Source organism: Trichomonas vaginalis, chromosome IV (genome assembly GCF_026262505.1).
Source record: "Trichomonas vaginalis G3 chromosome IV, whole genome shotgun sequence".
NCBI lineage: Eukaryota > Parabasalia > Trichomonadida > Trichomonadidae > Trichomonas > Trichomonas vaginalis.
The window spans coordinates 36,671,008-36,696,280 of NC_067206.1; the positions used below are offsets into that span (position 1 = coordinate 36,671,008).

A 25,273-nucleotide genomic window follows, 5' to 3' on the forward strand; every position below is an offset into this window, starting at 1 on the left:
TTGTTGTGGTTGCTGAGGTTGTGGATGTGGTTGTGGAGGAGTGATCCTGATGAGTGGTGCTGGTGACTTCTTTTGTTGTTGTTGTTGTTGTGGTTTATCAGCTGGTTTGTTTTCCTTCTTTTCTTTCTTTGGAGCACCAATAGCTGATAAATTGGGGAATAATGGCATAACTGGTTTGGCTGATGAAGGTCCGTATTGTTGTCTTCTTATCTGTTCAAGCTGTGGATTTTCAAATTGTGGTAGTTTAACTGGCTGTGGTTTCTCTTCTTCCTTATTTTGTTGAACAGATTGAGAAGTTGTTGGTAAAACTCCTAATGGTGGAATTGTAACTTGTGGTTTCTCTTCTTCCTTATTTTGTTGAACAGATTGAGAAGTTGTTGGTAAAACTCCTAATGGTGGAATTGTAACTTGTGGTTTCTCTTCTTCCTTATTTTGTTGAACAGATTGAGAAGTTGTTGGTAAAACTCCTAATGGTGGAATTGTAACTTGTGGTTTCTCTTCTTCCTTATTTTGTTGAACAGATTGAGAAGTTGTTGGTAAAACTCCTAATGGTGGAATTGTAACTTGTGGTTTCTCTTCTTCCTTATTTTGTTGAACAGATTGAGAAGTTGTTGGTAAAACTCCTAATGGTGGAATTGTAACTTGTGGTTTCTCTTCTTCCTTATTTTGTTGAACAGATTGAGAAGTTGTTGGTAAAACTCCTAATGGTGGAATTGTAACTTGTGGTTCTCTTCTTCCTTATTTTGTTGAACAGATTGAGAAGTTGTTGGTAAAACTCCTAATGGTGGAATTGTAACTTGTGGTTTCTCTTCTTCCTTATTTTGTTGAACAGATTGAGAAGTTGTTGGTAAAACTCCTAATGGTGGAATTGTAACTTGTGGTTTCTCTTCTTCCTTATTTTGTTGAACAGATTGAGAAGTTGTTGGTAAAACTCCTAATGGTGGAATTGTAACTTGTGGTTTCTCTTCTTCCTTATTTTGTTGAACAGATTGAGAAGTTGTTGGTAAAACTCCTAATGGTGGAATTGTAACTTTGTGGTTTCTCTTCTTCCTTATTTTGTTGAACAGATTGAGAAGTTGTTGGTAAAACTCCTAATGGTGGAATTGTAACTTGTGGTTTCTCTTCTTCTTTATTTTGTTGAACAGATTGAGAAGTTGTTGGTAAAACTCCTAATGGTGGAATTGTAACTTGTGGTTTCTCTTCTTCCTTATTTTGTTGAACAGATTGAGAAGTTGTGGTAAAACTCCTAATGGTGGAATTGTAACTTGTGGTTTTTCTTCTTCCTTATTTTGTTGAACAGATTGAGAAGTTGTTGGTAAAACTCCTAATGGTGGAATTGTAACTTGTGGTTTCTCTTCTTCCTTATTTTGTTGAACAGATTGAGAAGTTGTTGGTAAAACTCCTAATGGTGGAATTGTAACTTGTGGTTTCTCTTCTTCCTTCTGTTGTAATGTTGGTGTTATTTCTGGTGTTTGTTTCTCTTCAATTACTTCTTGTTGTTGTGTCTTTTCTTCCATTGTTGGTAAAGATAGCACTGGCTGTGGATTGTTTTGTTGAACTGAAGGAAGAGGTGGAGGAGTAAGACCAGGTTGTTGAGGTTGTTGAACTGGGGGAGTCAAAACTAATTGAGGAGGAGCAAGTGGTGGTTTTTCTTCTTCTTTCTGAGGAAGAGGAGGTTGATTTAGAACTAAAGTTGGTGGATTAAGTTGTGGCTTTTCTTCCTGAAGATGTGGAGGAATGATTACTGGTTTTGGAGCATTTTGTTTGTCTTCTTCGACATTTTGCTTCTGTTGAATTGGAGGAATAACAAGTTGTGGAATTGTTTGGTTGTTTTCTGATTGAAGTGGAGATGGATTCAACTGTTGTTTCTCTTCAGTTTGTTGTTGTTGTGGTAATGGTGGTGGAGATGGTGAATGAGAAACAGGTGCAGGTTGAAGAGGAATTATTGTTGGTTGTGGCCCAATTGGTTTCAACTGAATTGTTGGATTTGGATCAGCTGGTTGCAAATTCAAAGGAGGAATTCCAGATAAGCCAGTTCCTGCAGGACATGTTTGTGGAGGTAACTGTGGTAACTCCAATTTGTATGGCTGTGTTGGAGTGTTTAATGGAGGAAGGTCCAATTTCACTTGTTGTTCCTTTTGTTGGCCAGGAATTGGAGGTAATTCTAACTTCGGAATTTGTTGTTGTTCATTGTTTTCTTTTACTGTTAATTGAGGTTGTGGTTGAAGAGCTGATGGTGGAGGAGGTAATTGTTGAGAAGGTAATGGTGGTAAACTCAAAACAGGATGAATTCCTTCATAATTTGGTTCCAAGTGATTAACAGGAGCTGGTTCATCATTAACTAACTCGCTACTGAATTGGAATGTTCCTTCAATAAGGTGATGAACAGGAGGAGTTTGTAATGGCATTGTATCTTTAAATGAAGGGATTTCATTTCTCTTTTCATTTTCAATTTGTTTTCTAAGTTCATCTTCTTTCCTCTTTCTTTCTTCCTCTTCAATTTTCTTTTGTCTTTCTTCTTCGATTCTTCTTTCTTCTTCAATCTTCTTTTGTCTTTCTTCTTCGATTCTTCTTTCTTCTTCAATCTTCTTTTGTCTTTCTTCTTCGATTCTTCTTTCTTCTTCAATCTTCTTTTGTCTTTCTTCTTCGATTCTTCTTTCTTCTTCAATCTTCTTTTGTCTTTCTTCTTCGATTCTTCTTTCTTCTTCAAGTTTTCTTTGTCTTTCTTCAAGTTCACGTTTCTTTTCTTCTTCAACTTTTCTTCTTTCTTCTTCAATTCTCTTTCTTTCTTCTTCGATTTTTCTCTTTTCTTCTTCGATTTGTCTTCTTGCTTCTTCAATTCCTTTTCTTCCTTCTTCAGCTGCTCTTAGTTTTTCTTCTTCTATTTTTCTTTTCTCTTCTTCCAATTGTCTTCTTGCTTCTTCTGCAGCTAATCTCTTTTCTTCTTCCATCTTCTTCTTCTCTTCTTCGATTTGTTTTCTTGCTTCTTCTGTTGCTCTTCTCTTTTCTTCTTCAATTTGTTTTCTATATTCTTCTTCTCTCCATTTTCTTTCCTCTTCTTCTTTCTGCTTTCTTTGTTCTTCTTCCTTTTGTTTCCTTTCTTCTTCTTCTTTCTGTTTTCTTTGTTGTTCTTCGATGTTCTTTAAGTTTTCCAAAGCAATTTCTTCTTCTTGTTTCTTGAGGAGTAAAAGTTGTTTCTCGTCTTCTTCTTCCTTCCTTTGTTTCTCCTTTTCTTCCTCTTCTTCTTCCATACGAATTTTCTCGAGATCTGCTGATGTAATATCTGATTTCCTTCTTCTTCCTTCCAAAAGAAGTCTCCTTCTTCTGGCTTCTTCGTATTGCTTCTTGCGGATTTCCTCTTCTTCTTGGAGTTTCTTCATGAGCTCTTCTTCGGAAATTCCGTTCAAGTCGCCTTGGTCTTCTTCGGCCATTCTTCTGAGATCTTCTTCGATTTGTCTGAGCCTTGCTTCTTCCTCGAGCCTCTTCGTGGCTTCCCTGAGGATTTCTTGCTCGGCTTGAAGTCTCTTCTCGTGGGCTTCTCGCTTCTTCTTCTCTTCTTCGACGAGTCTTCTCTGTTCTTCTTCGTATTTTAATTTCTCATCGGCGGCAAGAGAGTCAATACGCTTCTGTTCTTCGCGCTCGTCTTCCTCTTCTTGCATATGACGTAAATCTGCTTCTACTTGGCGTAATCTGGCTTCTTCCTCTTGGATATATTCTTCGGAGTAGATATTCAACTTGCGAAGAACGTCTGGCGAAGAGCAAGACTTTGTAAGTGGCAAGCCGACTGATTGCTGATCTAATTCGTTGTTATTCTCAGCAGGAGAGGTTGGAGAAATAAATGCAGGAGGCATCGAAGAATTTTGAAGCGGATTGAGTTTGTTGGGTGCTGGTAGGGCCGAGCTGTCGATTTTTGAAAAATCTGGAGATCTCTGCGGGATATAATGATACTCGGGAGATTTGGGTAGAGGAATCGGACGATTATCTTGCTGATTATTGTTGGGAGTAAGAATTGGTGAATCAAATTTATTGTCAAGTGTTTCTACAATAAGACTAGAATTTCCGCTATCATAAGCGAGTGGAGACTCTTTAAATGATGATTTTTGAAAGTAGCAGCTACTAGATCTGTTACTGTATCTGTTATTACGATCCATTTCAAGATTACGCGCGTTATTCGGTGAATCTAATTGAGGTTCGAACTGAGTGGCCCTTCCGACACTTGCTTCGGATAAGTGTGTTCCGGCTAACAGTTCTCCAATGGAAATAGGTGGAAGTGGAACAAAATTTTCAATCAAATTTTCATTTGTTGTGTTTTTAACAACAGTAATTCTGCCTCTCGAATCTGTACGCTCTACACGACTTAGATCAAGCTTGGGAGGTGCTGGTTTTTGAGATGGCGGTGGCGCCGGTGCAATGAAATTTCTTGCGTTATTTTTTTCTTCGGGTTCCGAATCGAAATTCCCAAGACTTTCTGCAATTTTAAGATTTGCTGATGAGTTAGATTTTTTGCTTCTTAAGTTATTAGGTGTATCATCATTAATTTGTTGTTTAGCGAAGAAATCTTTGTTTGGTTGTTTGTTTTTATTAAGGTACTGATCGACACGATTGTTTATAACTGCTTTAATAACTTCAGTCCACTCTTTTCTCTCGGGTTCAGTTGTTGCAACGAGATGGTATATACGTTTTTTCGATGGCCAGCTAAGAGCCATTGCTGGCTGATATTTGCAGCGTGGATCATCATAAATTACGGCGTCACAAGTTAATTCAATTTCGCCTTTTAATGCGCCGTTCTTCTCTTCGTAATATAAAAGCATTTTCCCCTTGAGTACAAACCAACGTTTCTTCCAGGTTTTAATAAGTCCTCCGTCTTTCTGGAGATAGCCCTCTTTGAGGACTTCGGACATATTTTATAAATTTATAATCGGTTTTAACATCACATTTTTGCCAAAATAAAATTTTTGAATGTAAATTAGCATTCAATTGAAGGTTTTTGAATTTTTATTACTTCCTAATGTATGATTCTTGATTGAGATGTACTTTTACAAATATTAAAATTGAAAGCTGTCGGGGGTTATTAAATATTCTTAAGTCAGTTCTCAAAAAATATTTTGGTCATTGTTTTGTACATAAGAAAATATATTAATATTGAGATCATCTAACCGTTTAAAATTTGACATTTTTCACATTTTTATACTGTGTTTTTTTGGCGATAGAGAATATTATGGAAAGAAATTAAGAAAATAGGTTTCTTATAAGTCTACACGAAATTCTATTGCTATATATAAGGAAGTCAATTTGGAAAATTGTTTTCACTTTAGGAGAATATAATTTTCCATTTGGAAAATTTAAAAAGTGAGACGCGTAGGATTCGAACTTTTTTAAAAGTTGATTTAAATGAATTTTAGTGTGGAATATAAGGATAATATCATATTTAAAATAAGAATATACTAGTTTAGGTGGTATTAATTTTTTCGATAAATTTGAGAGTATGTACGTTTAGGGCATGAAAAGTGTCAATTCGCTCAGCGAAAGCTGAGCTAGCTTCGTTCTCGAAAGAATAAGGAAGGAGTGAAGGAGAATGATACAGAAGTTGACACATTCATATCATTTTCAACAAATTTGATCAAATTGAAATTCAATAAAATTCAATTCAATTCATATCCTTCAGTCAGTACATTGATATCCTTCTGCATCACAATGATAACTCGGGCATCAATAGTTCTACAACTAACTCAGAAAAAACAAGATTATTACTTCCTGCTTACAGCTTTTAAAAGTTTCGATGATAAAAATCACTCTACTCTCGTTTATCGACATATGGTGATAGTAGGTAAACATATTCTTATCGATATTAATAAAAATATTTGTACGAAAATCTTATCCAATTAGAGAGTTATTCATAAAGTATATGATAATTATAATTACTTTATCTTTGTTTTATCTTTGAATAAACTATTTAATTTAAATTGCATAATATTTTTTGGTTGAAAGACAGGAAACTTAGTTGAGTTTGTATTATTTTTATCGTTTAATTCATCGTATCAGTGAGTGATCCAGATATTTAAGATATTTAGAAAAAATTATTAATTTGATTAACAAATTTTAATCAAAATAGCAAAAATCTATTTGATAGCTGTAAGCAAACAATAATTTTTATTTCAAGCAAAATCACTTATTTTCATCTAAACGTATAAAATTGTCAATTTTATGAAAATAAATTGAAAATCTCATGAAATGTAAAGGAGAGTAATATTTTTCAATTTTCTTTTTTCTTTGTCTCAAATATTTTCTGTTGGGAATTTTGCAAATTACCACAGACTATTTCAGAGGATTGAGTTGCCACTCAATCCTCTGAAATAGTCTGTGGTAATTTTTAGTCTCTACACTATTTCAATATAAGCTCCATTTTTAAACAGTTTTTAAAAATCGAGCATTGAAAAGTGTGATGAGACTTTCTTGTTATCAAAAAATAATTTTAATATTTGTTTATTTCATTACATACAATAAAATTTTAAAAACTCTATTTCTTCTCAAGAAAATTTTTTCCTTCATATGAAGAAACATTTTGTTCTCTATTTGATACTGAGTCTAAATCTCGATTTTTGAATTTTCTTCTTTCCAAATTTCTTTTTTCCAAATTAGAAGTTTAATTCAAATTTTCAATAGTTTATATATTTTCTCAAACCGTCTCAGATTTTCTCACTTTTTAGGGATTTTCTCTCAAAATATACAAAAATAGTAATACCAATACATGTGTCTAATATACTTTAAAACCATCGTGACAAAATTCAAAAACGAAGAGTTCTTCTCTCCAAATTTTTTTCAAAATCAAAAAATGAGATACAAAAATACGTTTGGAAAATTCATTTTTAGCATTTTAGGAATTTTCTCACTTTTCTTCCAAATTGACATCCTTACTATATATTATACATTCCTTACATTTACAATTTCAAATTTCTATCGACTTTTTATAGGTGTCCAAATAAGCAAACTTATTTAAAATAATACCTATGTAATGAAAATATATTTGTTCAAATATTCATCTTTGAACAAAATTGAATCAAAAAAATTATTGAACAAAAGAACCTCAAAACTAATGTGTATCTTCACTATAAATGTGTGATTATAATTTTCAATGCTTTATGTTTAATAAACTTAATTTGGGTACGATTTATTTTATAATTTAATTATTTTGTCTGATTTTTGTATCAATTTTAGATATGTTATAAGCTCTCTTTTTCTATTTATAGGCTTTTTGTTTACGTCATCAAAATAAATATGATTCAAAATTACTCATGTAAGCAAAGCTCAGGTAATTATATGCAGATTTTCCTTAGGAATCAGTTGTATTTACTTCTATTTCTACCAATGTCAGAATTTTGATAACTTCTAGTTTATCTTCTCCAAATATATTCAATAAAGGAGTTTCCTAATTTTCATCACGGCTAATTCAACAAAAGATATTTAATTTCAGCTTTATCTGAAAAAGAACCTCAAAGAAATTGATATATCAATCTTGTGAATCTAATCTTCATGTAAATCTTTCGTATTAGGAATTCTCAAAATTAGAAACCAATTGTATGACATACTTGTGATAAAAATATATGTTATGCAACTTATATTTTGTTCAAACACAGTCGTTCAGAACATTAAGGGTGCACTTACTACTTTCTGACATTCCCTCAATTTTTTGACACTCTAGTTTTTTATCCAAATTTTCTAAAGTAAAACGTCAGTAACTTTGTTCGGGAAGAAGTTATTTCAAATAACTATTGTTATACTTTTTTAGCAATCACAATAAAGATATATTGATATTATGGGAGCATAGCATAAAAAGATAAAAATTTGAACATTTTAGCTAAATTAAATTAGTTTATTTACTTTGTCTGGATAACTTTGTTCTTGTGAGCTACTGTGTTGATATAGAACTTCTTTGCCTGTTCAGTCAACTTGTTCTCCAAGTCAGAACCAAGGTTCTGGTGTTCCTGGTCGATTTGGTTTGTCAAAGCGTTGAACCAATCGATTGGGATATCAACACCTTTCTCGATGAAGTAAATTGCCTCAGCGAGAACTTTGTAGAACCATGGCAACATATCTTTCTTATCCATCATCTGTGAAGCGGCCTTGAGTGCCCTAACAAGGCAGTTCTTGACCTTCATTGGGTTCATGAATGCTGATCCATCATCTTCTTCCTCTTCATTATCATCTTCATTTCCAGCACCTTTTCTGTCAACATTGAACATGTGAGCGCACAAAAGATGAGCTTCTGCCTGTTGTTCCTTAGCGAGAAGTCCTCCTGCGCATGAGCACAACTCTGAAGTGATTGAAGAGTATGTGTTTGGTGTGACATTGAGGAGTTGTGTTGCTGTTCTGATCATACTCAACAACATCCTGAATCTGATGTTTGAATCGATCATTCCTTCCTTCCAAATTCTCAATGCGTTTGTGAAGAACTCTGTTGTAATTCCTTCTGTTCCGTATCTGTCTGAGATCAATGCTGCCTCAACAAACAACCAGAAAGAAGGAATAGCTGGAGGATCGTTCTGTGTCAACAAGATGTAGACTTGTTGGAGAACACCTCTTACTGTTGTTTGGCATCCTTGTGTCTGGTTGATTTCGACAGCAACTCTCAACAAATCTTCGCCAAATGGAAGATAAAGAGCTTCTTTGACTTCTGGATCGAATGTCTGCAATGCAGCAGAAATAGAAGTCAAAAGAGAGAATGTGTTATCAAGATCCTTGCGATCCCTGATCAAATGGAAAACTCTGCCAACATTGGATAATGCGACAGATAATGGTTCTCCATCTGGATCTTTCTCGTAATCATCAGCTCTCTTCAAAAGAACTTGTTCGATGTTGAAGAAGGCTTTCATGTTGTCAACATCGGTGATGTAGGCTTCTGTCCTGGCAAAGCCTTTGCAGACTTCAAGGGCAATGGCCTTTCTGTCGAGGAAGCGAAGACGGTTCACGAGAATTGGGAAATACTCAAGATCAAAGATCATTGAGGCATCTTTCATCTCGCGAAGTGGTGTAACAAGGAAGAAACAGAGTTTGCGGGAAACAGAGACGGAATCAAGACGGGATTCGCCAGCAATGTCTTCGATATGGCCTTCGACAAGCTTGAAAATGGCATTGACGTTGTCGAAGTTGGATGCATCGGCTTCGAGTGTGAAATTAAGAAGAGTTCCGAGCATGTCGAGTGTATCTTCGAGGGCAAACTTCTGGTCGGCATGGAGAAGTGAGTAAATCTGTACGGCAACAAGACGAACTGTATTGATGGCGTTTGAATCGGATCTGCAGAAAGTTTGTAGACGCTGAATGATGTTTGTAACAAGTGCGAGTGTATTGACATCATCGTCAAGGTGCTGGAGTAAGTTGAAGAGGATATCGAGAGTTTCGATATGAAATTCAACGGGGAAGACTTGTGTGATGGATTCGATGATGTAGTACTGGGCAAGTGGCTCGCCGCATGCCTTTGTCTGCTCTACGATGCATGGAAGGACGATTTCCTTGTAATGAGCAACATCAAGGCCACGGAGGTCAGAAATACGCTGGATGTTGTGGCCAACAAGTTGCTTGAGCTGGGAACGCTGTAACTTACGCTCTTCGATTGTCTTTGTATCGAGAGAGAATTCGAGACGAACCCAGAGAACGTTCATCTGCTTGAAGTTCTCAAGGATGAAGTGGAGTGTATCTTCGATGGTGCCACCTTCTCTCTGGCCATCTGGAAGGATTTCCTTCAAAATATGGAGCATAAAGTGACGAAGGAAGAGAGCACGGGTTGGATGCTGTACGCCACGAGCCATCTCGATGAGATCGCGCATTATGTCGTTTGCCTTGGCATGTCCACGCTTAACGAAAGCTGGAGCAATTGTGAAGAGAAGATAAAGACGAGCAACGATTGATGGTGTGTACTGAAGAATTTCATAGAGTTCTGCAATACGGCGGTCAGTGAAGAAATTGCTGTCGTTGAAGTAATCCTTAAGAATTGTTAATTCGGAAAGAACGACTTGATAAAGTTCGTTATAATGGATTGGAGAAAGTGTGTTGATCTTCATTTCTTCAAGCATAAGTGTGGCATACTTAAGAGCGTCGTCAATCTTATTGTTATCAAAGTTTCTGCGCATTAAATAAGCAAGGCCATTAACTTTTTCAAGAACTTCCCTAACAACCTTCTGCTGGATCTCCTCGCTTGGAAGCTGGCCATACTTTAATTCAGGAGCTGGTGCTTCAGCCTCTTTCGACATTACAAAATTGCCCTTTTTGAATTGACCCCTTTCAATTTGTCGGTTGAGGGATCTTGTTTCAGAAGTTTAAGTTTTTGCTTTATCATACATAGGAATCAATAACAATTCTTATTCTCCACATAAAATTCGTTAGAGGAATTGTCATTAATTCTAAAACATTCATAATATGGGCTGTAGAGCGGTCATTCATTTTTATATTACCTCACATAAAGAATTACAAAAAGAATGTAACTGTTAATAGTAAATATTTTTTAAAATTTGATGAAAATTCTTATTAAGTTGAATTAAGCCTGCAACACACTCATAAAGTGGTATACACCTTTCAATTCATTGTATTTTAACATTCATTGATTTTATATAAAATCGGATTAAAATTCGGTAAAATGATCGATTTCACATTATCCTTTTATTTCATTTCAGAAGTTAGTTAGATATTGTAAATCAACTCATCAGTTTCACTAAATAAAATAAAGCTTATTATATAGAAATAAGAAACTATGGATTTTCTATCAAATCAATTTCTAATGTATAGTAAGAATAATACGATGGCACTACAAAGAATAAATTCAATGTTATTTCCCAATTTCATTGAAAGATAAGGCAAAAAAGGAGGATGTTCTGTGGCAATTCTATTAAAAATATGTTTGTTCGTTTAACTTAGCTGTGAATATGAAAAAATGTAAAGCCTTCTAATATGAATTTTTGAATATCTGCAGTTACACATTATTTAAGCATATTAGTTATAAAGTATGTGACTTTGATATTCTGAACTATATGAGATATTCTTCCGAAAGCTCTATTTCCATATGAATTTGCTAAAAATTTGGTTTATGTGGATCTGACAAAATAAACTTTTGAACTGAAGGTTTGAAAAAAAAATTGAATCGAACGAAATTTTCTTGATAATGGAAATCATAGACAATTCTTAAAATTTCAGAAAAACAAAAAATTATAAGAACTAAGGGTATCGTTTTTCATCAAATATAATAAATGAGTAGCACGCAGAACAGTTACAAAGTTGTCGTTGTTGGCTCATCTGGTGTCGGCAAGACAGCTATTGTTCAACGTTTAGTTGATGGAACCTTCTCTGATGAAGGTCAAAGTACAGTTGGTGTTGAATTTAAATCTCATTCTGTTACCTTTGATGATGAAGTTATGAAACTTTCAATTTGGGATACAGCAGGTCAAGAAAGATTCCGTTCCGTATCAAAGGCATACTTTAGAAACGCCGTTGGAGCTATTCTCGTTTTTAGTTTAGATGATGCACAATCTTTCAGTGAGCTTGATGGCTGGCTTAACGACCTTCATGCTCTATCAACACCAAACGCTGTTATACTTCTTGTTGGCAACAAAGCAGATATCGCTGATAAAGTAGTTACAACAGCAGAAGCAGAAGCATTCTCAAAGAGACATGGACTTGAATACTTAGAAACATCCGCAAAAGATGGTGTTAACATTAACGATACATTTGTACGCTTAGCTCGTGCTATTAATGAGAAAGTTAAGAAAGGCGAACTCCGCGGAACATTCCAGGCTCCATCAACTTCACCAATTGGTCCAAGACCAGTTCAAGCTACACCATCTCAAGGTGGCTGCAACTGCTAATTTTTTTTACTTTATAAATACCTCTTTTCTTTATTTGCAACCGTTCAGTATTTATTATTCGAAAAACTTCAGTAATTATTATCCATACTGTGAAGGGCTTACGTCAAGCTTAGAGCGTAAATGAATTTTATGTAATGATGATAGAAATTGACAATTTTGATGGCTCTCATGTATTGTAAAGTGAATGGTATCGTAACGTTAACTGTAAACAATCGACATTAAGTAATTGATGAAAATCGAAATCAATATGTAAAATTTTTGAGGTGTTTTTGACTGAAAGCAAGTGCTTTGGACATCTGGAATGGATTTTTCTTGGCGAATTTCTCCTAATTTTTTTCTATTTTGGAAAATGTCCAAGAAATTTTACTAGATTTGAATATTGTTTTTTTAAATTCGAGATTTTTTTTGATAAAATAGAAGGAAAAAATTTTGAAGTAGGGTTGTTAGATTCCTGACGATAGGTGTCTTGGAAGATTTGCCTGGTGTCATCATAGTGTCTTTAAATCAAAAATTTTATTTTGGAGTTAGTTTTATTGATTTTTCAATAAAAAACATTTCTAAAACAAGAAAATAAAACGATAAAATATTTATATTTTATATAAGGATCTTATATATTTAAAATAAATATCATTTTATTTTTTTCATTGGTGTCTGTCAAACCATAATACACTATTCAAAAATTCAATGTGTCTTGCGGTTTCAAAAGACACCTTCAAACTGAACGATAGCAGAGACACTATTGAATTTTACCCATTTTATTTAGTTTTTACCCTTTTTATTTTTAAGAATTAATGACTGAAACAGCCGTTTTGCTATGACCTCAATCACTTTTATTTATTATTTTAAATATTATTTAATTTTATTATTTGAATAGGCCAACTTATATTTGAGAAGCTCAATTTGAGACCACTTAATACATTGAAATATCATAAATATTGAAATATTAAAAAGTGTATTTCAAAATATTGAAATTATAAAAATTGATAATACTGAAATTGAGACAAATTAATAAATTCAATGTGTTTTTTTGAAATAACTCTCAAATATTATTTTTTTGTTTATTTAATGATGAATAAATATGATTGCTTTAGTCAATCATAAAAACTAATTTAAGTTTAAAATAATGAAAGGATAATTTGATCGTTTTTTAAAATACAATTATTTTTGATGATTTGCAAGAATCTTTGAAAAGAATATAATATAGGTTCTATATTTGTAAAATTTATCCAAATCATGTATTACATAAATTACGATTAAAATGATGAAAGAACCAAAAAGTGTGTTTTGTGTTTTGTTGTTGCGTGTTGGATGCGGGATCCTGTTATTTCCGAAATCGACAAAAAATTTGGAAATTTAATTTCCGAAATCGAAATTATATTAATGTTTTTAATATTCTTATATCAAAAGGATTAAAGTTCATTAAGAGAAAAACAATTCTTCTTCTTCAATCTATTGGCGCATTTATTTCTACACGCCAATAAGGAAGGGAAAATTATAAGACACCATGGTGTCTTCAAAACGCTAATTTTTGATATTTTTAACAACCCTATTTTGAAGATTTATAATTAATAAATGAACACGGCATTTTTAATGTATTAGAAATCAATAGGTGCATTTTGTTTTTGTTAATCTATATATTTAACCCTTAAAACATGTCAATTATACAGCAGAATCCAATAATTATTTTTCAAAGATATATAAATATAGCTTATTTTCCAGTGTTTTAAATCAATCATAAGTTTCTATGAAATACAATATATAATTCATAGATTATAAGGCATTGTATGTAATATAAAAATATATCTGGCTCAATTTAAGAAGTGGATCATGTTTTTATTCAAAAGTAAATACAAGATATAAAATTATTCTGAATAAAATTGGTATGGAGCCCTCATGTTTAGTCTTCTAATCATAGTATTTTTATCAGTTGGTGATTCTTGCTAGAGTACAATAAACACCAGTTCTGTATCTGTAAATCATATAAATTGGAAATTAAACTAAGAAATTTGATAGCTTATCACTTGATAGTATGAATAATACTATACCAGAATGACTAGCCAATCTGTTGCTTCAATTAGTACTTTAGTAATAATTAGTAATAATTAGTAATACATAAGGTTACAACTGTAATGACATTTCGAAACAAATGAAGATATCAAGTTTAATGCAAGACTTGATGATTTGTATATGGTAATAATTGGATTTTTGCAATATCAGCATTCTTTAGTCCCAAGTATATCATTGTTTCATACTAATAATGTGGGCCAATTCCGTTTCAATAACCAGATAATAGCAGAGGCAATATACTCAGATTCAACTTTTTTGACCAAAAAAATGAATCTCACTTTTTTAAATTATATTCAAAAAAAAGGTAGTGGGGCTTCCAGGCGCGTTGCGCCCTCTAGCCCATAAGAAATTTTTCCCAAGATCCAAGAGGAGGACCGAACCCCAGCCGACCAGCCGTTGACTTTTTTGTAGAGCACTCAAAATAGTATAACTTTGTCCGGACAAGTAAGGGTCTATCGTCGCTACAGGAAAAGTTACAGGCGTTCCAAGGAAGTATACTTTGAGAAGCCTTTCCCCCCTTATAGAATGAGATAGGACGGTTATTTTACAAAACTGACAACACTTTGACCGAGTAGTTTTTTGTGCTGAACAAAAAGTGTCATATATACATCTGTCAAAAACCGTTTTTTACTTCACTTAAAATGCCACGTAAGCTAGTTAGTATACAAGTCTTGGGTACGGAGGCACTGCGCGCTTCCTTACCCAATACTTGTGAATTTGACACTTTACAAAACCGTTAACGTATATTTTGCAACACAAACGACAACACTAACTTAACCTTAAATATTTACAAAACCACCACCCACTTCACTTCACTAACGAACTCACTAATGTAAAAAATAAACGTTCTCACTATCGTTCTCACTAACGACTTCACTAATGTTCTCATAAATTTTCCTCAATATCTTCATCATCAGTGTTAACCCTATTGTAGTCATACTTGAAGCCATAAACTTTCTCTAACTTCTTAACGTACAATTTACATAACTTACCTTCGTCATCATATGGTTTAATGATATAACTATTTCTATCTTTATCAGTCAATGAAAAGTCAACTGGTCTCGGATGTATTTGAAAGAACATGTTATGCTCAGGAAGGAAGAATAAATGTTTAAATGTATGTTTGTTATATTTTTCGATTTGTATGAGTTGCTTTTGTTCTGTCATTTACATCCAAAATAAAAATTTTCAGTAAAAAAAAAATAAACTTAAAAATTAATGATATCACCACCCTCACACGTATGAAAACATAGCACAAAAATAAATTTAGGTGAAGTGGTGAGATCTCACCTCTTTTTTCACCCTGTTGAATTCATTGCTTTATAACTCTCTTCCTTTCTCCAACTCTTCTAACTTCTTCTTAAGTTCAGCAATGTTGTCCTCATGAAGTTTAATCTTTCTCAAAATTCCTTCTTTATCTAATGGTTGCTTTATCTTTCTAAACTGAACTCTACCATCCTTCATTTGATGAACGTAAAAACCTTCTGGAATAGTTCCTGATTTAATGTATTCTACCAAAAACTTTTGTTTCATTGCTTCAGTGACTTTATTTGTCATTTCAATCAAATAAAAATTTTAATATTAAATAAAAATAACGTTATTTTTCAGTAAGGAAACGCAGGAGTTTTACGATTTATTTGAGGCGTAGGTTCTGGTTTAAATGTTGGAGTCGGTTTAGGAGTTGACTTTTGAACAGGAGTTTGTACTTCCATAGGTTCAGGAGTCATTGAAGGTTTTGCTTGTGAAGGCGTTGGTTTTGGCGAAGGTGTTGGAGTTTGTTTAACTTCAACTACTTCAGTATTATTTACAACATTTGCTTTATTTCTTTTCAACATCATAACTGCTCCTGCTGTAGCTAGCAAACCTAGTGGGAGACCATATCTTATATAAGGACTTGACCAAATGCTATTTTTGACACCTAACCTTGGTGAGACTGCTCTTTGCCATTGTGCAGCTCGTAAGAAATATTCAATAGGTGCTCCATAATCGTTTGGTAAAGTTTGTTTCATAGATGGTGAAGGTTCACGAGAGCTTGATGAAGAACTCATTTATAAGCTTTAAAAATAAACGTTCATCCTTTATTCCTCACCGTCGTCCGTAGCTAAGTTATAGTCATCTAATCTTATTATTGGGATTCCATTAGCACGCACCTGAATGGCAAAGCAACAATCCCTCATAAATCCAATAAGTGGCTTTGGTACATTTTCAGTTGCTAGTTCAATAGGTCCTTTAACAGACAATTTGTATGTTATTGGAGCAGTAGATGTTTGACCTTGCTGGAAGCAAAAGTCCACTTCTGTTGGAAAACCACATAAGAAATGTGTGTTGTCATAGCTATCCCATTTATGTTCCACACTACCATCATCCACCAATGACCTCATAACATCTTCATTAAATCCTATCATATCATTGTTTGTATTGCAAGCGTTCGCAACCATTTCATAAAATACAGGTCCATATGATTTTTCAGGTTCTGCAGGCATATTTCCATAAGCTCCCATGGAAAGCTGAAGATATTTAAACTTAGGGTTCTCAAAATTAACATAATAGTTGTCTTTCTTTCTAAATAGTGCCCAAATACTTTTAACATTAATAGGCGTATAAGCTGCTGTAAATGTTGCACTTGAACTATCTGTATTCTTTGAGAATGAACCGTCCATAGGAATCCAATCCATAACTTTAACAGGAAAACATAAAGCCTCGTTTGTATAATGTTCTACAAGTTCTGTATAAATGTTAGGGTCTAAAGAGAATGACTTTGGATGAATGAAACATTCATTAAAATCCATCTTTGTTCGAAATAGTTGCTGGGTTACAGTTGTAATAGTAACTGTTCCACTAGCTTCTACTGCCTTCGTTATCATAGTGAATGGTTCATTCCATGGAACAAATTTATTTGTCGGTGGATTTGAATCTGAAGCAAATGCAACTTTAAGAGTTGGATTGAAAGCAACGATATCATTTACAGATATAGATGTGCATTGTAAGGCGTCGCTACTGAACTTTACTTTAAGCTGAACGTTTCCTCCAAAAGCTGGAATAAATCGAATAGCTTCTAATGGAAGGAATCTTCTAACAGGAATTCTTAAACGAAGCTTAAAATCAAATGATTTTCCTGCTGTAATTGGACCACTAACAATTTGTCCTGTTCTGCATGTTCCCGAATGACTCCATACATCTTCATGTCGAGTCTTTGAGAAAACATCTACTTTCTTTATTTGTTCGGTAGTTTGTGAGTTTGAAGTTATATATGCTTCTTCTCTTGCGTTGTCTTGAGAATATACGATACGACCATTTGCAAGGATTTGATATCCAGCAACTGCATAGAAAGCGTCATCGAAACCAATCCAAAATCCTGGTGGGTTTGTTTTATTGGAACCTGAACCAATTTCTTTATCTACAATAAATTGACCTTCCATTTTATACGTAATGAATGTATTGTAAAGGTCCAACATATTTTCACCAGGAGGTGAGAGATTGAATGTTACCCATGTGTTATCTTTAGCAGTTCCAGGTTGTGATGGAATCTTTGCGTCAGAATATTTTCTATTAGTGTCACCAATTTGAACTGCATTGTCTATGATATCGAAATATGAGCGAATCTGATGAATATGCTCTGCTGGAGTAAATTCGTTTAGCTGTTCGTTCTGCATGTATTTACTTCAGATAAAAATATCTATTTACTTCATTATTCTCACTCTTCTTCTTGGCATTCGTGGTGGAAGTTGTTTCTTGACATTTTCAATGAACTGTACATTCTCTTTTGTCTCAACTTCTTTCACTGGCGGGTCAGGGTTCTTTGACTCGGTTTGTTTTTCAATGAAATTCACGAACTTTGCAATAAGCTCTTGGTTCGTTATTGAAAGTACATCTGGCTTCTTTTCTTCTGGTTCTATTGACTTTTCAGTTTGAACAGAAGGTTTTATATGGCTTCGTGGACTTCACCCTTGCCATACACCTTAATGTTGTCGCTTTCTGCATTCGCTAATGGAACCTTTCTTTTTCTTACGTATATTTTACCATCTTTACTCTGACTTACGTAATAGAAAGGATGTTGTATTCCTCTTGCGTCATTTAATATAATAGACTCTCGCTCTGATTTTGACAAGCTCATTTTACATCGGTTAAAGTTTTAATTTTGTTTTTTTATCTGCAGTCAAATGACTCAGACAAGCCCTACGGACAAGACCCAAGGGGTCATAGATGTTGAAGCATTGAAGAAAGAAATTCGTGAGCAAATTTTATCCGAACTGAAGGAACAAAAACAAGAACAAAAGCCAGAGAGACCAAAGAGAAAACTTAGTGAAAAACAACTTGCTGCATTAGCTGCTGGAAGACAAAAGAACCCACGTTTGCTGGCGAAGAAAGCTAGAGAAGAAGCTGAAGCAAAAGCTAAAGAAGCTGAAGCAAAGAAAGAGTAAATGGTTTATTTTTATCCGAATTAAATGTATAGACAAATACCTTTATCTGTTGCGTTCAGTAGTGAAAACCCTGACGTCAAAATAAAGGGGAACAGAGTAACGTTTAAGTTTCCAACAGACTGGATTGTGAACATAAATGAAGAGAAGTACATTGGCATAACATCTATGTATATAACACGTGCTTTCAGAAAGGTTGACTTTATACTTCAAGTCGAGATAGAAAATGACGAACAGTCTTTAAGCGCCCAAAACATTCACATATACAAATACTTTAAAGACGATACAACATTGCAACTGTATGATTTCATTTAATGAGATGTTCGAGAAAAAGTTCAACATTGAAGTACAAACTTTACAGCCTTTACGTGAGTTTCTTGCACAACTGAAAGAAGAAGGTAGTCAGCCACAACTTATAGACTTTCATTATGAATTTAATGAAAATGAAGATGGAACTCATGACTGTCAATTCATTGTATTCTCACCATTCAATGAAGTCGCTAAAAAGAAAGAAAATCCATTACGTATAAGATTTCAAATCTCTGAACCAAGTGATGATTTCAAGAATGTTTTCAATTATGATGCAATGCTTCCGAGGAAAAATGAATTTTCAAAGATTGTAACACCGGCATTTGGGATAGAAAGCAAGCTATATTATATTCAAACTTAAGTAAGGGAGTTGAAAATGAGTTCATTGGTCATACAAGAACTACACCACTGCCAAATCCTAAATACTATAAATTAACTGGCTTCAATCGTGAGTTTTGGATAGACATGTTCTCCACTCATGACCATAACTGCCCAGTGTTCTTACCTCCAGACCATAAGGACTGTCTCTACATTGAAGCACAACTCTTAAACTCTACCATCGCAGTATTGTAAATGACCACATGGGCTTCGCCCTTGCCGCTAGCGGCTTATTTTTATCATGAATGGTCTCACTGCTGACAAAAATAAATGACCTCATTATTTTTCTCATTCATGTTTCAGAACTTAAGCTTTCTTATGAATGAAGTCTTAGTCTGAATAGAAAGTTAAACTTCTCTTCAAAGCAAGGTTGACATGACTTACATAAGTCAAATCCAATCTCTTGACCGTCATAAAGTGCTTTATATAACTTCATTAAACTGAACTCAGAGTCTTTGTCATATGTTCCTTGCGGAACCATTAAACCTTTATCTTCATCATAGAAACACTGAACAGAGTCAGGAAACATTTCATTAGCGGTTAAAGCAATAACATCTTGCTTCACGCCTTTCATTCTGCAGTGAAATGCAACTTCATTTAAATCATTCGTGAGTAAGTCTATGTAAGTCTTCTTTCCACAAAATATTGACTTGTATGCTAAACTTTGTTTATCAGGTGTGATTTCTGCAAAGTCGCTATGAAATTGACCAAGGTTTTTACCAATGAGAACTCTTCCATAACGTTTCTCAAACTCTTCAGCTAAACGAGGGATATCTTCATTGTAGAGATGCATACTGTCCGTATCGCTATAAAAGATGTCCATTCCTAAGTCCTCAGCAGTACAGAATACTTCACACATTATTCTCTTCGACATAGACAGAATGTTAACACCAAGTGGACAGAAGTTAAAGTGTCTGCAAATGCTTTTCGTTAGCTTGAAAATAGTTTTATCTGAACCATCCAAACCTTCGAACTTCACTATATGGTTGTAGTTTCTGATGGCATATCTTATAGCATCTTTGTCATTACTATGGTTATTTTTGACTCAATAGGAGATAGAATAGTTTTGCCATAAATACTGTTCAGAATGAGCTTTATATTTTCTTGCAAAGGATTTCCTTCTTTCTTATACTTTAACCTTAACTCAAACAACTTCTTTACTTCATCTCTTATTCTAATATCTCTGTTTCCATCGTAATAGTATCCTTGCAACACTTCACATTTGACACCTTGATATTTTATGAGGTCTTGTAATGTTATATGGTCAACATACATTAAACAGCAAGTGTTTGAACTTCTGGGAACGTTAAGTTCTGGATTTAGTTCAGGGTCACAAACTATTAAAGGAAAGTGTCTATGTATTCCAATCTCTGTTATCTTAATGAGAACAAAGAAGCCAGACATAAACTTTTCACCAATGGGTTCCTTTTGGTCGTCATCGAATAAATGTCTCATGAGATACTCTGTGCTTAACATTTCTTTCTTCATAACCTTTGGAATACCTTCTAAAGTATAAAGTCTTGCTATAGCTGATGGATATAATGAAACAGCGTCGAAATCAGCAATGAGTTTCTTTTCGCTCTTTTGTTTAATGTTATCTGACAGCATACATCTTCCACCTTGAATACAGCGTGAAATAAATTCTCTTGGTTTATTTGAGAGGTCATATAAATTTCCATTCGGGAAGTACACTCTGTTCTCAAATAATTTGTTAGCAATTGAACAAATACTAACGTAGTCATAAACGTTTAAATCAAACTCTTTCAATATGTCATTGCGGAACTTAACAAAACTTCTCTTAAAATTCTTACATCTTGTTTGCAATAAATGTGCTATACTTTTCTAAGTCGAAGTGGTTCTCATCTATTCTGCAACCTTTGATGGAATCTATGTTTTTCATGAATGTATCGCATCCGGATAAACTTACATGCTTCAGAAATGACACCAGTTCTGTTGTCATTTGCTAACAAAACACTGCTGTAGTAGTTGTATGGAAATACTTCTTTCGGTCCTGTTTGTAAGTTAAACATAGCAGGAAATAGTTTAAGCTTCTTATTTATAACACTGTAAGAGTCTTTTATAATAATTGCCCTTCCTTTATATAAGCCAGTTATTTGCATTGTTCGTGAACCTTTAATGATGGGAGTTCCTTTCACTTCTGTCATGTGTCTTAAGATGAAGTTTATGTCATAACTGAGGTTATGGAAATATATTAAACTCTTGTCAGGAAGTCGCTCCAAAAATTCTGTTGCACAGTTCTGACCCCAAATGCTTTCACTCACTGAACCATCTTCACTGTCATAACAGATGTTAAAAGCTTTATGAAAGCCATCGGTACTGCACTCAAAGTCAGCAAAGAAAACGTGCTCAGGAATGAACTTGCACTTATTTTTATTTACTTCTTTTGACTCGGCTTTCTTCTTCAGTTGTACACAATACTTTGGAGCATATGTCAAATCTTTAAATGGTGCAAGGTTCTGTTTATATAAGTCAGTCGTATATGTGAAAAGTTCTCCATAAGAAATAGGTTCGAAATATTTGCACTCCCACAATGTTTTCATAACATCCCATAACGGTGTTGTTCTATCATAACGAACTACATATTTATCTTCTCTCTTTGTATAAATCTTCATTTGTTTCTCAATGTTCATTCCACCACACTCCTTCAAGATTTCTATATAGTTGCGAATGAAATATGTTGTCATTGGTAATCTTTCATTTAGCATGTAGTGGTCTTCAACAAGAAGTAAGTCAATAGTTCGAACAGTTTCACATTCTTTTGGTATGTATCTCTTTATTTCATTATGTCTTGAGTCATTGAAATAACCAATGGTAACATTAAATGCTATACCTGTTGCGTCAGAAATTTCTTGTACTTTACTTTGAGGAAAGTCTCTAACACGAATGACTTCTCTCATGTGGTCAATAGTCTCTCCATCTACTCCAGCCTGAATGCAAGCATAAACGAAACAATTGTCTTCTGTCATAAGTGCTGCAGTTCTTTTGTTCATTCATTGAAGATTTGGTAGCGTTCAAGATTTATAGGTAATGTGCAAAGATACTTCCAGAACTGACCGCTTCTCTTCTTATAAAACTTCTTTTCACCATTATCTTTCCAAAAGCTTTCTATAAGTGCTGGGTTTCCTGTTTGCTTAAGAGCTTCCAAAATGGCTTTCTGGTCATTTGTCAGTGTGCTTTCATCTCTATATGGTCTCTTTTTTGGTTTGCCTTTCTTTACATCTGACATCGTTAAGCCTTCATATTCTGTTAAATCATACATCTTTATTTCAGTAAGATTCTTTATGTTTGTCAAGAAGAAGTCATAGTGCATTTCAACAATACCTGCAGCATTTGCTTCTATCTCTGATATAAAGTTCTCCTTCAAGAGCTGATGTAGTAATGTTCCAATATTATTGAGGTTTAACGTAGAACATTCATACTTTCCACCAAGTTTATAACATACCATCCATCTTTGTTGTGAGTTTATTTTAATTTCTCTAAGAGTCTCATGAAAACCTTACCGAAATGTTTGTGTAAGTAGTCTCTGTTTGGTTCATCTAAAGCTTCGATGTTAAAGTCAATGAGTCTATTGCCTGTCTTAACATTCCTCTTCCTATTCTCTTCATCTTTCTTTAACCATCTCTCACCTTCTTTTGGTTTGTCGTCAATGGAACGAATGACATCGTTAGCTTTGCGAACTTGTTCTATAGCGCTCTTAAACATCTCTCTTCTCTGTTGTTTCAGTGTGTCGTCTCTTCTTCTTGTTTCACCAACGTTTGCATTTGTTATGTCAAACATTTCTCTTCTTACTTCATGAGGTACTGAACGTCTATGATATAAGTCAATAGCAACGTCATTTAAAGGAAATGCTCTTGCATGGACTTCGTCCTCGCCGCGTTGCGGCTTTATGAACTCATGAATTCTATCATAACTTATTGCACCATTATAGTCATTGAGGATGTCAGCGAGTGCTTTTTTGTTTGTTGCGTAATGTTTTGCAACATCTATGTTAGCTTCTGTAAGAAGTTGTTTTATTTCCGAGTGTTCTAACTTAGACAACTTCCGATACATCTTTAGTAGGAAATAAAAAAATATTTTTTGAAAAAATTAGATTAGATTTTTTAAGTTATTTTTCAAAATAATTTAATATTTTTATTTTAATGAAACACATGCAAGATTGCAAGTTCTTTTCATACAATGCTCTCGCTACTGCCATCAAGAATGAGTTCAATAATGCTTCAAATGTTAATGTTATCTTTAACAAGAAGTTTGTGAAAGAATCTAAGTTTGGTCAGTATGTCAGACCATTAGCTATCGTCATTGACCGCAAACGTTATACTTCACAAGAGTTAGCAGTAGTTTTGAAACAAAAGAGTTTCTTCGTGAATGTCAAAGATACTCATTATACTGTTATAAAGAACTCTAATATTGACTTCTTCAGTATTGTTTAAATCTTTCCGAACAGAAAGAATATAAGAAGGGTGAAACATCTGTGAAATATTATCCTTCATCTCTGAAGACAATAACGAACAAAGATGTTATACAGAAATTCTTACCAAAGGTTGAAGAAGCTTCTATTGACATTGACGAAGGAAGTGAAATGGTTGAAGAAATAGACCCTGAAGCTATTTAAGCAAAAATATATTTTTTGGTGAAGAGGTGAGATCTCACCCGTTTTTTCACCTCTTTTTTCACCTCATTCTCTCTTCGTTAATGTTGTCGTGACTTCTTCGTTAATGTTGTCGTGACTTTATTCTTCCTCTTTGAAGTTATCGAAATATTCTGTTATTTTTTCCTTCAGTAATGTTAAGTCTTCTTTGAATGTAAGTATTGTGCAACATTTGATGTCATAGTGTGTTTGAGGAAGAGTATTTTTGACAATTTCCTTTATTTGTTCATTCGGTGTCATTGAAATCGGTAAGTTTTCACGATAGAACCAGTTTCTGTCAGATTTGTAAATCTTAGCTAAGTCGTAAAAGCTCTTGTTGTTTCTTCTGACTAAATGCAACATAACCATATCTTTATCTTCTTCTTTCTCCAACTCTTCAGTATATATCATATACTTATAACTCTTTTCCTTTCCTTTTGGTACCGAACGTGGTATTCTTTTCTGTATGCTTTTGTCTTTTGCTTCAATGACTTCATCTTTTGCATGAAGTTTCTTTTCCATCTCTTCACGTTCTTGTCTGTGAAGTTCATCTAACATCATGAAAATATAACAAGCATAACGAGGTGAAGCCCACATTGCTACAGCATTTACTAAAAGTCTATGAACATAATAACCTTTCAAACCAGGAGCCAAATTCTTGCGATTTTCATACGGAATCTCTTCTCTCGGTTTTCCGAGGGAAGCAAGCATATGAGGAAATTCTTCTAAAAGTTCTTTTGTCTGTTGGTTTTCAAACCAATGATATGCTTGCTTTGTAGAACGAAGAGCATTCATTATACTTTGCATTTGGTACATGTCATCTTTGACTGAACGAATGAGACGTAACTGTTTGTTATACTGTATGTACTCGTATTCTTCATTTATGGCTTCATGAACGATAGCAGTTGTTGTGTTCTCTAATGTTGTCATTACTGTCTTTACATACAAAATAAAAAAATAAATAAAAATAAAACTAACTTTATTTTTCTGACTTTCACAAAAGACCAAAAATAAACGCTTTACATGTATTTTTCAGCAACTTCGTCAAATAATTTTATAGCTTTATCTATCTCATCTACTTCAAACGTTTCTTTACCTTTCGTGGGAAGCACCATACATTTTCTCAAAAACTTCAAGCAGTTTCTGTTTCAGCAGCTCTCATATCATTAACAAACACAACCTTGACTCTATTGACTGTACTGTCATATCTTTGAGTTATATTATATGTCCTTCCTATCTTATATCTTTTTGTGTTGAAGTCCTTCGGTTTCTGAACGATGTAAAGTAAGCCTTCACTGCAACGTTCCGTATCGAATGAACCATATGTTATGAGTTATATCCAACAACTGGGTCTAACATAACATATTGGTATAAGACTTTTGTCTATAAGATATGCTCTTGTTCCATGAAATGCTACTGATATCATGAAGCTCAGGATTTCTTGTCAAAATTTTCTGAGTTGAAGCATTTCTACCCAGTCGTTTTTGTTTCTTTCCAGATGGAGATATAATGTCTGACAAAGAATATTTGTTGTATTTCTTTGAGTATTCTTACGCTTCGTTTAAATCACCTATTCTAACCCTTTGGTTGTCATTATCTCTTCT

The 25,273-nt window shown here is 33.9% G+C and overlaps 10 protein-coding genes and 3 pseudogenes across 13 annotated transcripts, besides 4 other annotated features; 4 read left to right on the top strand and 9 right to left on the bottom strand.

Moving 5' to 3' along the window:
- Positions 1-7,646: 7,646 nt before the first annotated feature.
- Positions 7,647-7,677: a terminal%2Cinverted (terminal inverted repeat of tvBac_53III transposon ID:TVAGG3_0233670).
- Positions 7,647-7,831: a mobile genetic element.
- Positions 7,832-7,846: 15 nt separating this feature from the next.
- Positions 7,847-10,252, bottom strand: TVAGG3_0233680 (vacuolar protein sorting-associated protein 35 family; the record flags this gene model as incomplete). Its single annotated transcript, XM_001309715.2, has 1 exon — positions 7,875-10,244. One exon carries the CDS (start codon positions 10,242-10,244, stop codon positions 7,875-7,877), a length of 2,370 nt encoding a protein of 789 aa, XP_001309716.1.
- A 973-nt stretch (positions 10,253-11,225) lies between these two features.
- On the top strand, positions 11,226-12,343 carry TVAGG3_0233690 (regulation of endocytosis; the record flags this gene model as incomplete). Its single annotated transcript, XM_001309716.2, has 1 exon — positions 11,235-11,849. The coding sequence occupies one exon, from the start codon at positions 11,235-11,237 to the stop codon at positions 11,847-11,849; it is 615 nt and encodes a 204-aa protein (XP_001309717.1).
- A 2,228-nt stretch (positions 12,344-14,571) lies between these two features.
- Positions 14,572-15,236: a terminal%2Cinverted (terminal inverted repeat of Maverick-1C transposon ID:TVAGG3_0233700).
- Positions 14,572-25,273: part of a mobile genetic element that runs on past the window's edge.
- TVAGG3_0233710 (uncharacterized protein) lies at positions 15,237-15,473 on the bottom strand (the record flags this gene model as incomplete). The annotated part of the gene is made up of 1 exon (XM_001309717.1): positions 15,237-15,473. One exon carries the CDS (start codon positions 15,471-15,473, stop codon positions 15,237-15,239), a length of 237 nt encoding a protein of 78 aa, XP_001309718.1.
- TVAGG3_0233720 (kinase C-related family) lies at positions 15,521-15,751 on the bottom strand (the record flags this gene model as incomplete). The annotated part of the gene is made up of 1 exon (XM_001309718.1): positions 15,521-15,751. One exon carries the CDS (start codon positions 15,749-15,751, stop codon positions 15,521-15,523), a length of 231 nt encoding a protein of 76 aa, XP_001309719.1.
- TVAGG3_0233730 (uncharacterized protein) lies at positions 15,995-16,399 on the bottom strand (the record flags this gene model as incomplete). Its single annotated transcript, XM_051227424.1, has 1 exon — positions 15,995-16,399. The coding sequence occupies one exon, from the start codon at positions 16,397-16,399 to the stop codon at positions 15,995-15,997; it is 405 nt and encodes a 134-aa protein (XP_051112410.1).
- On the bottom strand, positions 16,937-17,569 carry TVAGG3_0233740 (uncharacterized protein; the record flags this gene model as incomplete). The annotated part of the gene is made up of 1 exon (XM_051227425.1): positions 16,937-17,569. A coding segment is annotated over one exon (633 nt), but the record flags the coding sequence as incomplete, so codon positions are not given.
- Positions 18,077-18,337, top strand: TVAGG3_0233750 (uncharacterized protein; the record flags this gene model as incomplete). Its single annotated transcript, XM_051227426.1, has 1 exon — positions 18,077-18,337. The coding sequence occupies one exon, from the start codon at positions 18,077-18,079 to the stop codon at positions 18,335-18,337; it is 261 nt and encodes an 86-aa protein (XP_051112412.1).
- On the top strand, positions 18,702-19,216 carry TVAGG3_0233760 (annotated as a pseudogene). Its single transcript has one exon. A coding segment is annotated over exon 1 (515 nt).
- On the bottom strand, positions 19,880-21,051 carry TVAGG3_0233770 (annotated as a pseudogene). Its single transcript has one exon. A coding segment is annotated over exon 1 (1,172 nt).
- Positions 21,087-22,268, bottom strand: TVAGG3_0233780 (annotated as a pseudogene). Its single transcript has one exon. A coding segment is annotated over exon 1 (1,182 nt).
- TVAGG3_0233790 (organellar and viral DNA polymerase type B) lies at positions 22,537-23,092 on the bottom strand (the record flags this gene model as incomplete). The annotated part of the gene is made up of 1 exon (XM_051227427.1): positions 22,537-23,092. A coding segment is annotated over one exon (556 nt), but the record flags the coding sequence as incomplete, so codon positions are not given.
- TVAGG3_0233800 (uncharacterized protein) lies at positions 23,182-23,472 on the top strand (the record flags this gene model as incomplete). The annotated part of the gene is made up of 1 exon (XM_051227428.1): positions 23,182-23,472. One exon carries the CDS (start codon positions 23,182-23,184, stop codon positions 23,470-23,472), a length of 291 nt encoding a protein of 96 aa, XP_051112414.1.
- On the bottom strand, positions 23,959-24,599 carry TVAGG3_0233810 (KilA, N-terminal/APSES-type HTH, DNA-binding family; the record flags this gene model as incomplete). Its single annotated transcript, XM_051227429.1, has 1 exon — positions 23,959-24,599. A coding segment is annotated over one exon (641 nt), but the record flags the coding sequence as incomplete, so codon positions are not given.